General features: G+C 40.6%; 2 protein-coding genes across 3 annotated transcripts in view; one reads left to right on the forward strand and one right to left on the reverse strand.

Moving 5' to 3' along the window:
• LOC310765695 (uncharacterized protein) overlaps nt 1–16,671 on the reverse strand; it is a 557,351-nt gene that overhangs the window by 358,162 nt on the left and 182,518 nt on the right. The window lies entirely within an intron of this gene.
• NEGR1 (neuronal growth regulator 1) overlaps nt 1–16,671 on the forward strand; it is a 437,028-nt gene that overhangs the window by 307,888 nt on the left and 112,469 nt on the right. For both annotated transcript variants that reach the window (XM_083621043.1, XM_083621042.1), the window contains exon 4: nt 1,830–1,961. In XM_083621043.1, the coding sequence (XP_083477169.1) occupies nt 1,830–1,961 (132 nt within the window). The remainder of the gene's footprint in view (nt 1–1,829; nt 1,962–16,671) is intronic.

A 16,671-nucleotide genomic window follows, 5' to 3' on the forward strand; every position in this document is an offset into this window, starting at 1 on the left:
TGCTGCAATTTAATGCAATGCAGTGCTGCGAAACTCACTTGCTGCTTCTCAGTAGGAACCTGATACCAGTATAACATAGCAAAGTGTATTCAAATACTGCTGCAACGGCATATGAAAACAGAGCATTTTTTACTAGGCCACACTACTTTCAAGCAATGCAAAATGTAGCTTTTATTCCATTCTGGCTGGTAACATATGCTTCATTTCAAATTGATAGTAAATAATATTTTCCTAGAAATTCATTCGCCCTAGCAGAATGTAACAGCAGCCAACCACATAAACAGGAACAGCTGGCTCTTTAGCAGAAGCTTACCTTTCATAATATATTCCTTCCAAGTGAAACAGAAAAGGAGGAAACAGCATCACTCCACTGTATTTTGTTGTATCCTATTAATTGATTTCCCTGCCTCTGCCTTTCCTCATTTTTAATTATGATTTGGCAGGCATATTTTGTTTTTTTGCATTGGTGCTCCCATTTATGCTTTGAAACACTTGAAATAAGGTCCCAGTCCTGTGCTGGGAGTAGATATGGGGGAGAAATTCAAATAACATTTAAAGCCAAATCTATCAAATTCACACCTTCCGAAACAATATAAGAACTGCATGAAAGCTGCACTTACTTGAATTTTTTGATGCAGTCTTCTGAGCAATGTTTACAAAAATGCATATATTAGGGGAAAGTGTGCATAAAAATGAAAATAACATTAAAATGCATATTAGGCAAACATGCTTGCAAAAAAACGTGCACATTAGTCAAAATTGCTTACAGAAATATTCTTCTTGGAAGAAATTCACTCTAGAATGCTGGTGGATTTTCATGCAGGATTTTCATTTGGAAGTGAATGTAAGTATGCAAAAATAAGAAAGCGAGAGGACCAAAATGGACAGATTCATCCCTACTGAGGTAGGGGATTGTGCTTCTGCCTGGCTTGGGGAGGGAGGCACGAGGCTCTGACGGGGTCCAAGAGCCCTTCCACCACCTTCCCTAAGCCTGAGGCACAATGTCACACACACAACATCTGCCCCTCCTCGCCCTCGCAAGCCAGTGCCTCCGGCCCTAACTGTTCCCCTATGAAAAACTTCACCACACACCACTGCTGAGCCCCACCTCTTGTGCATCAGGGTGGTGTACATTGGCTGAAGCCACACCAGGAAATCTTGGCATGGTTGCAAAGGCCTGCTGTCACCAGAGCCCTTTGAGTCCGGCAGCTGAGCAGGAATTCTCTTGGCCTGTGTCTTGATTTTGAATGCAGGCACGTACAGTACAGGCTTGTATACACATTTAACCCTGGACTAGAACACAATGGATATCGGAGCTGTTAACAGAACATTGCAATTCAGAAGCTTTAGTCAAAACGAAATGCCTTTCCACAGCAAATATTTGAAACGTGTGTCAGCTTTTTTTCTAGGTAAGGCGGAACCTTATGTTTTGTAAAAGTCAATATGAACTGAAGCATAATGGTGAATTTTCATCTATCCTGCTAGAGGGCTGTTCAACTCAATTGCAAAATGGGCATAGATTTATTTGATGTATGCCAAGGTTAGGTAACTCTAATCAATTATAAAGAGACGGTGTATATCATTTCTTGTGTAGTCATTGTTACAGTATTGCTACCTTATGTGAGGCTGTGCAATGTGCAGTTGTTTTCATCACATGGGAGAAGGGGTGAAAGATGTAATCGTTTGTCACCTTGATTTCAGGAATAGTTCTGTCAGCAGTTTCCTGCAACAAGCTGGTTGTTTTTACCTGAATGGAGCTTCAATCAGCTCCAATGAAATTTCCTGTACACTCTTTTTAATCTCTCTCTCCCTCTCCCCTTTAATTTCAGCCAAACCATTTGAAAGTGGACAGTATTTGGACATCTATGGAATTACAAGAGACCAAGCTGGGGAATATGAATGCAGTGCTGAAAACGACGTCTCAGTCCCAGATGTGAAAAAAGTAAAAGTCACAGTAAACTGTAAGTTGCATGTGTTTTGGAGGGGGGGGGGAAATATTTGAAATGAAAGAGGTTGGTGAAAAACATTGTGATGTAGAAGACGCATTCAGGTAGTTGTCAAATAGTGGTTATCTGTGATGTTAGCTGCGAGAGATTAGCACCATGGCAGCAGGTTCTGTGCAAAAGCAACCGTACTCATGATGGAAGCCTTTCTCATCAGACCAAGAGCTTTTTTCTTTCCTGGCAATCAGAAGGACTGATGTTTCATGCTGCTGCTCCTTTCTGTGACTGAAAAGGGGGTTTGACACCTGAGCATACAATCCCTGGTAGCTTACCTGACTAGGTCTCAGTCTCAGACCTGGGCTCAACTCCTCAAATCCTGGGAAACTCTGTAAATGGTCAGTAGATTGCCCACTACTTTAGTGCATTGTGTTTTTGACATGACAAGCTTTATTTGTGCCTATTGGGTCCCGCCCTGGTTCCAAAGACAGTGAGGTAAGCAGGAAGGTTTTGCCCCTTCCCTACTGAGCTCAAGACCGGGCTTCCTCAACTTCAGCCCTCCAGATGTTTTGAGACCACAATTCCCATCATCCCTGGCCACTGGACCTGCTAGCAAGGGATCATGGGAGTTGTAGGCCAAAAACATCTGGAGGGCCGAGGTTGAGGAAGCCTGCTCAAGACAGATCCCTTTAAGTGAGTGGTGCCCTTCACAGCTGTAGGGCTATGTTAAAGATGCACATTGCACCATCTGGAGGCCCCTGCAGCATATGGACTCTTCTCCTGGTACTCCAATTCATGTCACAGTGGGCACTTCACTAGACTAAATTTATTATTCGTATGTTCCAGAATACGATTTGCAATTCCATTCAGACTAACAAAATAATCATTTGGGTGCTTGGTGCTGCCTCAGATTGCTGCATTCCAGGTAGGGCTTTTACATTATGCCCATCCTGTGAGTTTTTCAGAGATACCATACCAGGATGTAGAAGGCTGAATGGACCCTTGATCACATCTCAGAAGGGCAGCTTTTAAAAAAAAACTGTGTCCTTATAAACATCTGGGGTACCTAAGTAAGTTTCTCTCCTTGCTGAGCTCTCCAGTTCCTTATAACATACTACTTTAGTTTTTCTGCAAGGTGGACACTGGAAAGTTATTTTGGAAACAGGAACTAGGTCTGTTTTTTTTTAACTTCTCAGACACATGGTTTCAAGACTTCTGTTGCTTGGGGCTTTCTCTCAAATGCCACTGTATTATTTCTTGTCCTTCTTTCATAGACAGTGTCACCTCCCATGTTGCTATAACTTAGTTTCAGTTCCTGGGCTTCTATTCAAAGGTCTGTATTGTGTGTAATATGCTTTCAACACTATTATTAAATAAGGAAAACAATAAATAGCAATCCCAAGATGACATTGGCATTAGAAAAATGTGCTGAAGAAGTGAAGGATATTCTTAGAAGGCTTTTTCAAGAGGCAGTTGTCTGTCTCTACCTAGCAGCTCCTCACCTAGCCATTTCGTGTGAAATGCAGAAATACTGTCAACATCTGTTCCCTATTACAAGCAATGATTCATTCTGACTAGGCAGAAGAAGAACATTCAGCAGCATTTAAGGCTAAAGCTTACTTGTATTGGGAGAGCATATGCTCTCTACAGCTATAAAAACTACTGGTTGTATCTGATTTTCATTGGACTTTAAATGTAACATTAAGCACAACTAGAAGTTTAAAGCTGCAAAAGTGCTAACTTGGCTTTGGGAAGCAGGGGAAAGGACTCTAGGACTCTGTCAGAGCCATCACAGCTCCATCCCAAAGCCCAGCTTTGGGAAGGCAGCACGAGGGCTGGGGGTGAGTGTCAAATGTTGCTGAGGACCATGAAAAAAGGCCTCAATGGCCATATGCAGCCACTCAAGCTGCAAGTTGGACCACCCTGCTATAGTATGATCTATGGTGAAGTAACAAATTCTGAGCATCCAGCTGCTAGATCTTGAGAGCAATTGCCTAATATTATTAAGTGAATGTTGAACCTCTGCTCTGGATCTGATTCTCTAAAATAGATGTTACCAAACTGTGGTCTGTGGACCATCAGTGGTCCATGAGCTTCATACAGGTGGTCCATGGCATGTCTGGCTAACTCAGCAGTTAGTGGAGACGCACTCCATTGTCTCTCGAAACAGACAGATGCCAACCATGTTTCTTATATTGTATTTTACTGCATTGCAATTTGAATTCTGTGGAATGCAAACTGCAGTACAATGAAATGCAATATAAGAATTAAAGGAAGCAATAACAAATGCAATAAAAATCAGACAGCATCTAGCACGGCACACTGAAATGGCTACAGCATGCAGGAAATAATCAAGTCATCATTACCAAGGGCATTAGCAATTTTCAAAAGATCTGCAGGGGATGACTTGTGCTTTGTGCTTTAAAGCATAGCTGGTGGTCTGTAAACACCTCAGAATGCTTTGCTTTGCTGGCAAGTATATCATACTACTAGCAATGGGCTATCTCTGAGGATTCTTTTGGTCAAACTTGTTTCTTGATTATTGCCTGAAGCTGGAATAGGAGCACTGGAATCCTCCTTAGATTGCCTTGAGCTGCCTCTGTGTAATGCAACTCTACGTTGGATTGCACAGCCTGCATAAATCGAATGGTTAGTACAGTATAGTGCCTCCTTATTTTCTGTTTGAATAATCCACAGCAGTATTAATGCAGACTATTTTTCATATCCTCCTTCCTCTTCTGTGAAGTCTGTGCAAATTTGCTAGCCGTCCAACATGCTTAGGGTTCCTCTGTATTCAGAAGCTGACTACATTTGATTATCACAAAAATAATAATTAATATTTCTCACTTGTGAGCATCCAAGAGACATTGCTGGCCACTTTGGGGGGTGCAGTACTGGGCTGTAGTATTCTTGCTTAAATTCTCAGAAGATGGATATTGGCATATTTAGTCTTCATAGCAGACACATTGATCTCAAACCTCTTGAAACAGTCTCAGCTTCCATTAAAAACATGAAGTTCTATTGATTCAATTTCATCTTTTTCTTTTGAATGCATGCTATTGTAACAAATAAATTCCTCAGTATTTTTATGCACACAATCCCACCCAGAATCTCAGATCTGTTCAGCTATTTGTTGGTGCAGAGGTGGGGCCTCTTAATGAAAAGTATTTGAGTATCCCTTCCCCCTCTCCTCACTGAATTTAAAAACTCCTGGTCTCTAAGAAGCTGATCAAATATATTCCAGTGTCTTCCATCCATTTTCTCTCTTTTCTTCTTTTACTCATATTGGAAAACAAAATCTCATACAGTTTGGCAGAAGAGTCTCATAACAGCACAGCATATTGTGTGTTCAGGTCTTGCACTTAAATCACAGTATATTGCTACTTGTATACCTCTGGTTCTCTGACACTGGAGAGTAAACTTTATTGCCTTGCCTGCTAGATGAAAAGAAGATTTTGAGTAAACTGCTGTATTAACAAGGGGAGAGAGTCCAACTGGGGGGAAAGATCATAGTCACTTGGTCCTTTGATGTGGAAATTGTGTATCATTTGCCACTCACCTTCCTTTGGACACATTGAATAGGATTCTGATTTCATCTACACTGCTGTAAATCTGGAGTAACTGTCTAGAAATCAATGAAGTTACACCAGATTTATGGCAGCGTAGCAAAGTCCAATTTGTCCTAATGGCCTTGGTTCTACAATTGTAATTAAAGTAGCGGTAAATATTGATGGATGGTTGAGAGTGTACGTGTAAGCCATGATTCACTGACGAAGCTTCAACCAGCAGCAACTCCTGCAAGAGAGACATTGTGATCTCTGTATCATGCAAATGAGCATATGCCTGGCAAGAGAGTTAACTCATTAGGGTGGAGCAGCCATTACACCCACCAGATGTGCATTTAGCAGAACAGCTGCAGGCAGCAAAAAGCAGCTCAGAGTCGGAGAAATGATTTGTGGGTGTGTCTGCGTGTTCATTTTCAATGGATGTGTTTGTTTTCATGTTTGGAAACAAATTCCTATAATACCCCTAATCTACTTCATTGTTTTCGATGAGTCTAATTCTGAAAGTCATATTGCTAAAACTTGTGTGGTGGGGTATATTCCTGTATACTTAGCCCTTTGACACTCAGTTTGTTTGGTGGTGGTTGGAATAGAGTGATTCTTGTTTTTTATTATGCTCATGGAATTGAACATGGATTGTCATTTGAGTCATTGTCATTGGGAGGTAAGTTGTTGAACGTTTGTTATGGGGAGATGCTGGACTTCTTGTTTCTATGCCAATGAGATCCCTGGCTGCACCAGATGGTGCTTCTGGAATGGTACCCAAAGGGACTGTCAGGTTGCAGGCAGACCAGGAAACAGTGAAAATGCTGACTGGCCTCAGGGTAGCAGAGGAAGAGCAGCCCAAGCTAGCTCTCCAAAGGAGAATGTGAAGGGTGGAAGGGAGCATGTTGTGTGAGAGGGCATATTGGCACCCCTCCCACAATATGGTTCTCCTGGGCTTCAGGAAGAGAGGCTGCCAGGGAGGAAGAGACTAACAGTACAAGTGGAGCCCAAGAAAAGGAACTATTCTGTTTCACCTGCCTCTGGGTTCCCTGCTTCTTCAGTTCATCCATAGACTCACTTGAACCTCATAGTCAAGCCAGACACCATAATGCAGGCATAGCCAAACTTGGCCCTCCAGCTGTTTTGGGACTACAACTCCCATCATCCCTAGCTAACAGGTCCAGTGGCCAGGGATGATGGGAATTGTAGTTCCAAAACAGCCAGAGGGCCAAGTTTGGCCATAATGCTATTGTCATTTTAGCAGACTATCAGTATATCTAATTTGATTCAGTTCTGCTTTCAAATGACATTCCAGGCACCAAGTGACTTTCCTGATGGGCTTTATTCAAGGGAAACTCTTTGTCAAGTATTCTGAAACATACCTTGGGAGACTTCCCATTAGCAGCAATTGCCTCCATCCTTATTTCTTCCCATGGTTTACCATCTACTATGTCCAGCCATGGGACACTATGGCGTATATCTAGTGTTAGTCCTATGTGGAGTAGACTCATTGAAATTAATGAACATTACTAACTTGGGTCTATTTAATTTCAGTAGTACTACTCTGAGTAGGGCTTCTTTGGATACAGATCCCAGTTTATAAACAGAGGGAGGAATCAGCAGTGCCAACATTACCCATTAGACAGGAGGGAAGATTTGCAGAAACCAAAGTAGATTAATGTATAGTGGGGTGCCATTTTTGCAATTTAAAGCCTGCTTTTGCATGTAAGTATTAATGATTTCTAATCATCAGATAATACAGTGGTACCGCGGGTTAAGAATTTAATTTGTTCTGGAGGTTCGTTCTTAACCTGAAACTGTTCTTAACCTGAGGTACCACTTTAGGTAGTGGGGCCTCCTGCTGCCGCGGCACCGCCACGGCACAATTTCTGTTCTCATCCTGAAGCAAAGTTCTTAACCCAAGGTACTATTTCTGGGTTAGCGGCATCTGTAACCTGAAGCGTCTGTAACCTGAGGTACCACTGTACTTGCAGTTTAGATCTTGCTGAATCTGGAATTATTATACTCCACATTGGCTTGGTTAGCACATAACACGATGCAATGGTTTAATAAACCATAGGTTAGTTTGATTATCCAAACCTGGTCCAGTGTCTTAACCATGGTTTAGTAATACTAACAAACCAACACTCATGAGTCATGATTTGTTGTTGGTTTATAAACCTTGGCTTATGTTAACTATGGATTAGGGTTATGTGCAAACATAGCTACACAATCACTTTGTAAGGAAACTTGATATTATTGTATCCATATTACAAGTAAGGTTGCTGAGGTAAGTGATGAGGACTTAAACCAAGGGCTTTCTGGTCATATTCTGAGCTGCTATGTCTACACCACCAGGTATGTTCATGGTAACAGTAAAAATATTTCAAAGGTTGCAGGAACTACTGGACCAGCAGATGTAGAGAGAACAGCAGGAGGAAAATAGCAGGAGTGGCCCTTTTAGGCCTAAATTAGACAAACAGGAGATGAGGAAGTAAAACTTTATAGGCCATACCATTTCTGCATGTTTTTTTTTATTTCCAATTTAAAAGGGGGAAAGATGTCCGGACTAAGATGCAGTTGATAATTTCCTATCATTTCAAGTTTTTGCTCTGTACTGTACAATATTGCTAAGATGCATGAGAAGCTACACTGCTGAAACACAAGGCATATTTTTTAAAATATTGAATATTCATTTCATGTAGTAAACAGCTGCTTAGCCATCCAAATGTATGCAAGAAAAATTATCCATTTTAAATTGCTTTTCAAATTTGAAGTTTTGTGGATGGATTGCTTTAAATGAGACATAAACAAGGTCTGTGAGTGCTCTTGTAGCATAAATAGTATTATTCTTCCCTACATCTACTTTTATTGCATAAATTATGTTTTCTCGAAAAATAAATGTGTCATATGCTCTTTTAATGGTGACCTTAGAAAACATGGTAAGTGTGTGGGGTGTTTCAGAGAGAGAGAGAGAGAGAGAGAGAGAGAGAGAGAGAGAGAGAGCGTTAGTTTTAGAAGCATTGTGAAGTTGCTAGTTTCTCCATGTGAGAATACTATTTCAAACTGAGTTAAGACAGATAAGACTTAATACCGTTTTATTTTCCCAGTATTTTTTTTATCATTTTCTGTCAGGGAACTGCCATCAGCTCAGAGGAGAGAGGTGGAAGGGCAGTTGTGTTATAGGGAGCCTCCAAAAATCTTGCGAAGCAGTTTCTCCTCTGGCGAGGAGGGAAGCCCCACCTCCAGTGGAGAGGAGGTGGTGGGACCAGGGGATGCTAGGGAGAGCCTCAACACCGAGCCTGAGCAAACCGGAGAGGAGGGCAGTACCCCTTTTCCAGTGCCCATTCTGCGCAGTAGGTTTAGGCGCAGGGAAGGGAGGAGAAGGTTGGGGGTCACACAACTGTTATGCTGGGGGAGGTACAAGGACTGCCCACTCCCAGGTTCTGCTAGCGACTGAGCCAGACATGAACTTGCGACGCTCTTCACTGTAAATAGTTTGCACTAATAATAAAACTGGAAAAGACAGGTCAGAGTCTTGCCTGTTTGCTCTTGAGCAACCACACCAGCACCGGACATTTTCTATTATATTTTATAAAGCAAATGCTGATTTGTAGATGATAATCTTAACCCCTGCTGAGTCATGAATTAACTAGATTTTAATATTTTACCAGAAAACTGGCTGGTTGGTTGTACCTACAGCAGTTTCGCTAGATCTTCAGTTTTGTAGACAAAGGGCTTTTTTTAAATAGTGAAATTAGAAAAAAGATTAAGTTCTCCTATTCCTAGCAGCAGTATCATTCTGAAAATTGTAAGTAAGTGGTAGGCACCAATGTGGCTGGAAAGAAGTCCGAAGGCTGTGGAGAGGGGGAGGAGAATCTCTCTGCAAAGTTCAGGCTTCCTATCAGCTTGCTGCTTCTGTGCCAGTTCACCATGGAAATATGAGCTAGGCTTTGTTTCTTTGGTGATCTGGCACAGGAACAGCAATGTGGCCGGAAGGAAGTCAAAACAATACTACAGTGGATGGAGAACCTTCTTTTAAAGTGTGAAAAGGGGAAAACCTACCTCAGTCACCTCAACTGTAAAAGTATTTTTATGAGGTTCAGTTATATTTGATGGTGTCTTTCTGGCTTCGTTTTTTAAATAAATAAGATATTTTGTGTGTGTGTGCGATTTGTAACTTATACTTTACATTCCATAGTAAACTGAAACAAGCTGCTGTCATCCTGCCCTTGAGATTGCCTGAGGGCTTTGCTCTTTCCTTCAACTTTGTCCAAACTATGTATGTCCTAGAGATGTACCACCTCTGCGGAATGTTTTGCTTCTGTGGCTGAAAATAATTGGTTACCAAATGTAGAATAATTTTGTGGCATCTGTTGTCCACTGTGAGAACAAGATGCTGGGCTAGATGGATTATTTGGCCTGATCCAGTAGCCTTGTTCTTATGCTCTTATGTAACAGCACAGAATCTTGTTTTGTTATCATCTAAGTCAATAGGAATTCTGCAGAAAAACTGTGTTCTCACATTCAGTTGTGTTTTAAATTCTGTGCCCTATAGTTGAGTTGGACATGCAACCTCACTCAGAAATACAGTATATATTGTTGTGCACCACCCCAATGCCCAAGCAGGGTGAGATCCCAGAGGTTCTAGGCGCTTACTCAGGTTTCGAGTTCTTTTGGAATGAGGTGCATCGGAGATTGTGGTGTCTTTATGATGTCTGGTCCATTCACACATGTATACAACCTCAGCCTATGATGGAGGGGTTCCCAGCATTATCAGCCTAAGGGGACCTTGGATTCCAGCAGAAATCAGGCATGGCCTTCCCAGCCTGCTGTCTTCCTTCCAGCTTCTACCTTTTAGCTCACACAAGTCAACTGGGCTTTGTCTTTCCAACTACCAGTGAGTTGAGAGAGTGGAGCCCACCTATTTGTCATCTGACACAGATCTGCTTCCTTTTTTACCTTAACAACCCATTACCTCACCATGAAGCTAGCCAGGCTATTTCAGGAATTAGAAGGAACTCGGTATATAGCCTACCTCTCCCCCACAAACTCAAAAAAAATGTATGTTTCCTAAAATAAAGTAATAAACATTATATTTAAAAAAAACCCACCTTAGAAATGTTCATAGCCAGAGAAAAGTAATTAAAAAAAAATATCCCTAACTATTTAAAACAAGAAGAGAAAATCTTTATTATCCTATAAAACACAACTGTCTCATCAGTAAAACACAGCACGTGAAGTATCCCCATAACACCTACTGCCATTAAATGGACAAAATCCACCGCAACCTCCATCCCTATAAAAATTAAGAAAATCTCTATGTAAGCAACTGCAGCAGCAAAACCCCCAACCCAAACTATTCTAATGTGACTTTTTCCTAGTTCTTCTGTATAGTATTTTGAGTAAAGAATAAAAATGGATCCACAGCAGCTCCCTTGCGTGTTTGTGGATCTGTGTTTGTGTGTGGGTGTAACATCCCACCCCCTGCATATGCCCTGTAGACCTGAGATCTTCATGCCAGCAGAACTTTAGTTTAAGCTTCACAGGACATGGTCAGTCTCAGTATCACCACATGGAGGCGGTTGGGGGGGGCATAAAAACTTTGCCGCATGAAAATGAGGGATAAAAGTCACCTTGTGCAGACTTCACTATAACCTTATTTTCACAGACAAGAATCGGAATTCTTTCAACAGAGAATGTTTGGGTTTAATTATTTATTTTTCTTGGATCCTTTTGAGTGGTTGTTTTTTGGGGGGAGGATCTTTTATTTTTTTATTTTTTGCAGAGCAGCTTAACATATTAGCATTTCTTAGAAGTCTGTGTTGCTGTTGCTATGGCAGTTTGCATAATATTATCTATAATGCTCATTTCACTTTGAATTCAGACATACTGTACCAGTTGCTTGAACTTAATTATATATGTACTCTTAAACCTACTGTGGAAGAAATTAGGGGACTGTGGTGTGTGTTGTGCCTTTTGCTGTCGAGACGTATCATTCTTGCTTTAATCTTTTGGAAGGCATGTTCCATTGGAACGAGGGTGTTTTTTTAAAAAAAAAAAAAACATTAGAGAATGGTAAGAAGCCAGCTTGGATTTCTGGAATAAATTGCAGTACAAGATCCAAAACAGTGAACAAATGAAATCCTTCCCCCACCCCAGAAATGTTGAGTTCCCTTTCACAGTATTATCTAATGAACAAATAGCACAAACAATTTTGGTACAATTATTGGAACTATGCAGTTAATGCAGTTACTATTTAACATTAATGAAAGCCTAATATGAAATGCATGCAGATTGAAATCTGCCACTTGTTAATCATCCTACTATATGCTTGCAAGTTGCCTACTAAACATAATCTGCCTTTTCTGTCTGATTCTCTACCAGTTGTGTGAAAATATCCTTTATGTTCTCAGCCACAGCATCGGGTTGGAATTTCAGTTGAGCTGTTCATGGGCATATCTTGAATGGAGTTTGCCCAGCATTAGGGAACTAGGTAAAGGTAAAGGTACCCCTGACCGTTAGGTCCAGTCACGAATGACTCTGGGGTTGCGGCACTCATCTCACTCTATAAGCCGAGGGAGCCGGCGTTTGTCCGCAGACAGCTTCCGGGTGACTAAGCTGCTTCTGGTGAACCAGAGCAGTGCACGGAAATGTCATTTACCTTCCTGGCGGAGCGGTACCTCTATATCTACTTGCGCTCTGACGTGCTTTCAAACTGCTGGTTGGCAGGAGCTGGGACTGAGCAATGGGAGCTCACCCCGTCGCGGGGATCTGAACCGCCGACTTTCTGATCGGCAAGCCCTAGGCTCTGTGGTTTAGACTTGCTAATCCCCATGCATGCAATAGTACATACACAAAGGGACAAAATAATACTTTTCTCCCCACACTTCTCCTAGTCTACTCATGTACTCTACACATTATGCCAATAAAGGCCGAATGAATGACTATACACTGCATGGAAATTGACCAGTTCTTGTACTATACATGCAAATCTTTCAAGCTAACAATGCAATCCTATTCATTTTTGTTCAGTGCAATTTACTCTTAAATGTATGTGCATAGGATTGCAGCCTGATTCACTGTTATGGGTGAGCTGATGCAATTTTCCTTCTTGAGCAATTTAGAAGTGATGCAAACAACTTCTGCTAGGAAGATACCCTCCCTAGTGAAACTGTGGAATAAAATGCAGCTGTAACTCTATGGAGCAATTCCACTTACTGCTTTGTTGATGCAGTAATGTCCATTGTCAGCTGGACTCCCTGTGTACAATATTGCCCTGATTAATTTACGATAAGGACTGTATGCACATTGAACCCAGCATTTGAAACAAAATCCTGCAATAATGAAATGCTGTAATTCACGCAAATTGCATAAATATTGTCATTCAAATAATCAGGAAGATATGCATTTTTATTATTTTGCACGATTTATTATCTTTAATCTGAAGCCGTTCCAGAAATTTGGCATTCCCCTACTCCCCCCTCAACTGGAAATGAATTGAAGTTTAAGAAAGAGTGGATATAACTGACTAGTTGGATTGTGATGTAAAAAATCGGTTGCCTGGGGAAAGAGATAATAGTTCATGGTAAACGCTATACTATTTCACTGTCTGTTGTCATAGGAACATAGGAAGCTGCCTTATATGGAGTGATACCATTGTGCTATCTTGCTCAATGTTGTCTACACTGACTGACAGCTTCTGTCATTTTTTAATATTTTTGAGACCTTTCCAGATTACAAAAATGTTATTTTTTAAAAAATAATGTTTATTCAATTGCCACATTTTGCACCATAGCCTCCGTTTTGTGCTTGCAGAAAAGTCCTGTTGCTGCATAAAACACACAGCCCTGTGTATTTCACTGCTTGTAAGCTGTATAAATCAAGAGCCCCATTTTTTAAAAAAAAGAATGAATCTTCTGAAACTGTCCAATATTCCACATGAGTAGTGTGAAAGAAAGTTAAAAGCCACACTAAAAATCTAAAAGGCCTTCACCGTTCTATCATTCACATTTCTGTCCACAGACTATGTTGTGTTATCATGTAGAGCATGTCATTTTAAGACAGCAGTCTGTCAAGGTGGGCTGTCTTCTGCTTCCATGGAGATATTGAGCTGATCAGTTGCATAAGCTGAGTAGGACAAGGGATACGGCTTGGCTCCTGCTTGAAGCTAAGAAGATACTGATGGCATAACACTGCTGTTGTCACATAGAACATATAGCTTTCTATTCAAGTGGCAAGCTTTACAAGTCAATCAGAATGCCAGCAAACACATAATGTTTCTGCTGCTCTAAGGCATAGGAATAGATGCATTTTTCAGCACGAGTTCCAGGCAGTCACACTGAATAATTATGGGGAATTTGAAAATATGTTCAAAGGAATTATTTTAATTGCCTTCATCCACTGTTACGTTTCAAACAGAAAACATCAATGAATTTCTGACCTGTGCAATAAAAAGAATACTTCCCCAATGGTTGTGAAATACAGATTGGAGTAATCATTACCCCTAGGCTTTTCTGCTCTATGTTATTTCTTTGATGGCTAACTCTGACGACTTGCTGTGGAGTTTCTTTTTCTTTACTCGATGATCTGTCAAAGAATTGCAGGTGGTGTCTCAGGCAGGCAATCCTTTGTTTTTAGCTTGTACCAGACATCTGAAATGTCCAGAAATCTAGGCAGTGGTCACTTGTTTTCCTTCCAGAGCAATTAATTATTATTAAAAGAGAGGGGGGACAAGCAAGAGCACTAGTGTACACACACACACACACACACACACACACACACACACAGTTTCTCCCCCAACAGACACCTTGTACTCAGCTATACAGCTGAAAATAAAACATTTTAAATGTGTTGTAAAGTGCAATATACAAATGTGAAACTAGGTGGTGACAGTGAGCTATGCCAAATTCAACGTCTTTTTCAAAACTTTTTTTAAAAAGCATTTTTACAGCGTTTTTAGTGTGTGTGTGGACTCCACCCTGAGCTGTTAATTTGGATATCAGCAAATATATAATTGTTGAGGGTTAAATTGATATTCAATAGCAACACTGCTAGCAATCATGAAAACACACACAAAAAATTGCACTAAATTTGAGGTTAATGGCTTGGGTTCTTTTTGGCCATATCAAACATTGTGCAAACAGAAGGCAAAGTTGTGCAGTGGATCTTTCCCTGTCTCCCCCCTCACTTTTGTTTTAGGAGTTATATGTGGAGCTGGGCTCTTAAGGCAGATTAGTGCAATGGTTGGTACTCTCATTTTGACTCAAGAAAATCACCATTTTATAGTTCAAATTGGGAAAAATTAATACAGTAAATGGACAAAAGTACAAAGATTCACAAAATGTTTAGGGGTATGCATACCCCTGTGTCCCTCCAGAAAGAAAGCACTGGTTATACTTCCCTTGATTTCTGTATTCCTGGACCGAGTGCTTTTTCTACAGTGAGAAGTTGTGCAACGGGCATCTTGATACCTGCTCTCTGTTTGTGCTGGTCGTCTTCTCTTTTCCTGTCCCACAGGATTAATAGAAATAACGGAAAATTCTTAAACCTTGGCAGGGGAGGAGAACAACTGCAGATTTATTTAACATTGCCAATTTTCTCTGCTTGTGGCCATGTTTTTCTATGATATCTTCCTGTTAGTGAACCTAGTTAGTTAAAAAAATCTTATTACTGTAGTTGTTGCATCTGTTTGGAAAATGAATCTTTTTTGTGCTGGGATAATGGCTTTTTCCTTCCTTTTTAAAAGGAGTTTACCAGTCATCAGCCTAATATTCTTCGATTTGTTTCTGTCTGTCTGTGTAGCTTTCCATAAGAGCATTTTGTAAACTTGGTTTATTTTTAATGTGGAGGGGTAGGCCCTACACTTCTCATGGTTACTTCATGAAATGTGCATGTATATCAGGTACAAGGCAGTGTCAGTGAACAGTGGCTTTTCAAAATTAAAAAAAGAAAGAAAGAAAACCCTGTCAGTAATGCTGATTCACTAACAAGAAAGCTGTCATGCTGTGACAGCTGCTGTCTTCACAACTCCACAATCTGTTCTATGCTAACACTGGCTTAACCCTCCCATTCATTATGTGGTAATAATGAGCAATGTCCTGAGCAATATCATTTGACTGGACGTATTGGTCTGCTTTATTATGTATATATGCCCCACAAACTCAAAAGACAGCAATAGGATGCTGCTTCTCTGCAAAACCAGTTTGTTTATTCTGTCACCTGGGAATCAGGGTAAATAAATTGTCCCAATTCAGAAATTGCTCATAACAGAAACAGTTTAATTGCTATGGAGAAAGCACAGAACTTTAGTCTGCAATTTTATGTACCTTACCCAAGAGTAATCTCCAATGAAAAAGTGGATTTATTTGTTAATGTACTAGGGTAGGTTTAACTTTGTTTATTTTTTTGAGTTCTTGTTGGTTGTGTTTATGGTTTTTAATTTCCATTGTTATCATTGCTCATGATCTTTCAACCCCACTGGAAGGATCCAAGTTCTTTTCTTCATTTTTCACTCCTTGATAGATTGACGATTTTGTCATTCAGTATCAGAGACTGCAACATCAAGCAATGGTTTGCATGTGTGAAGAAGCCATTGCAGATGAAGCACTCAGTACAACCCACCCCCTTGACATTATATCAGACACAATATTTTTCCATGGAAGCAGGCAAGACTCTCAGCTGTTAAGGGGACACACCAAGTGATAGAAGTACACATACCAGCACCGCTATGCTTTATATACTGGCGGTGCACACAGTTTGTACACCTGTAGCCACTGAAACCTGTTGTGTATTCACAGGAGTTGCCAGGGTCATGATAGTACCCAGAGGTTTACAGGTACATGCCTCAGTGGATTGTAGATATCATGCATGCATTTTGTGAAGTACATTCCAGGTAATTTTCGTCTGATTTTATATTATATTAGAAGAAGGCTGCAGTTGCCTTTAGTGAATGCCTTCTATTGTCTGTTGAAAGACATGGCTTGCAGATATCTAGAAATAAATGAAGCAATTGATGGTTGGTATAGCAACCAAGGAGTAATGTAATGATTTTTTTTCTTTTAAAAGAAAAAACCCCTCCTAATTGGGGTGCGTTGCTCTGTAATCTGAGAGTATTCATTGTCCTAGCCACGTTAGATTGGAAGCGATTCCCATTATTTTCAATGGACTTTCCTTCCCAGTAA

This window comes from Podarcis filfolensis, assembly GCF_964270895.1.
Source record: "Podarcis filfolensis genome assembly, chromosome: 6".
Classification (NCBI taxonomy): domain Eukaryota; kingdom Metazoa; phylum Chordata; class Lepidosauria; order Squamata; family Lacertidae; genus Podarcis; species Podarcis filfolensis.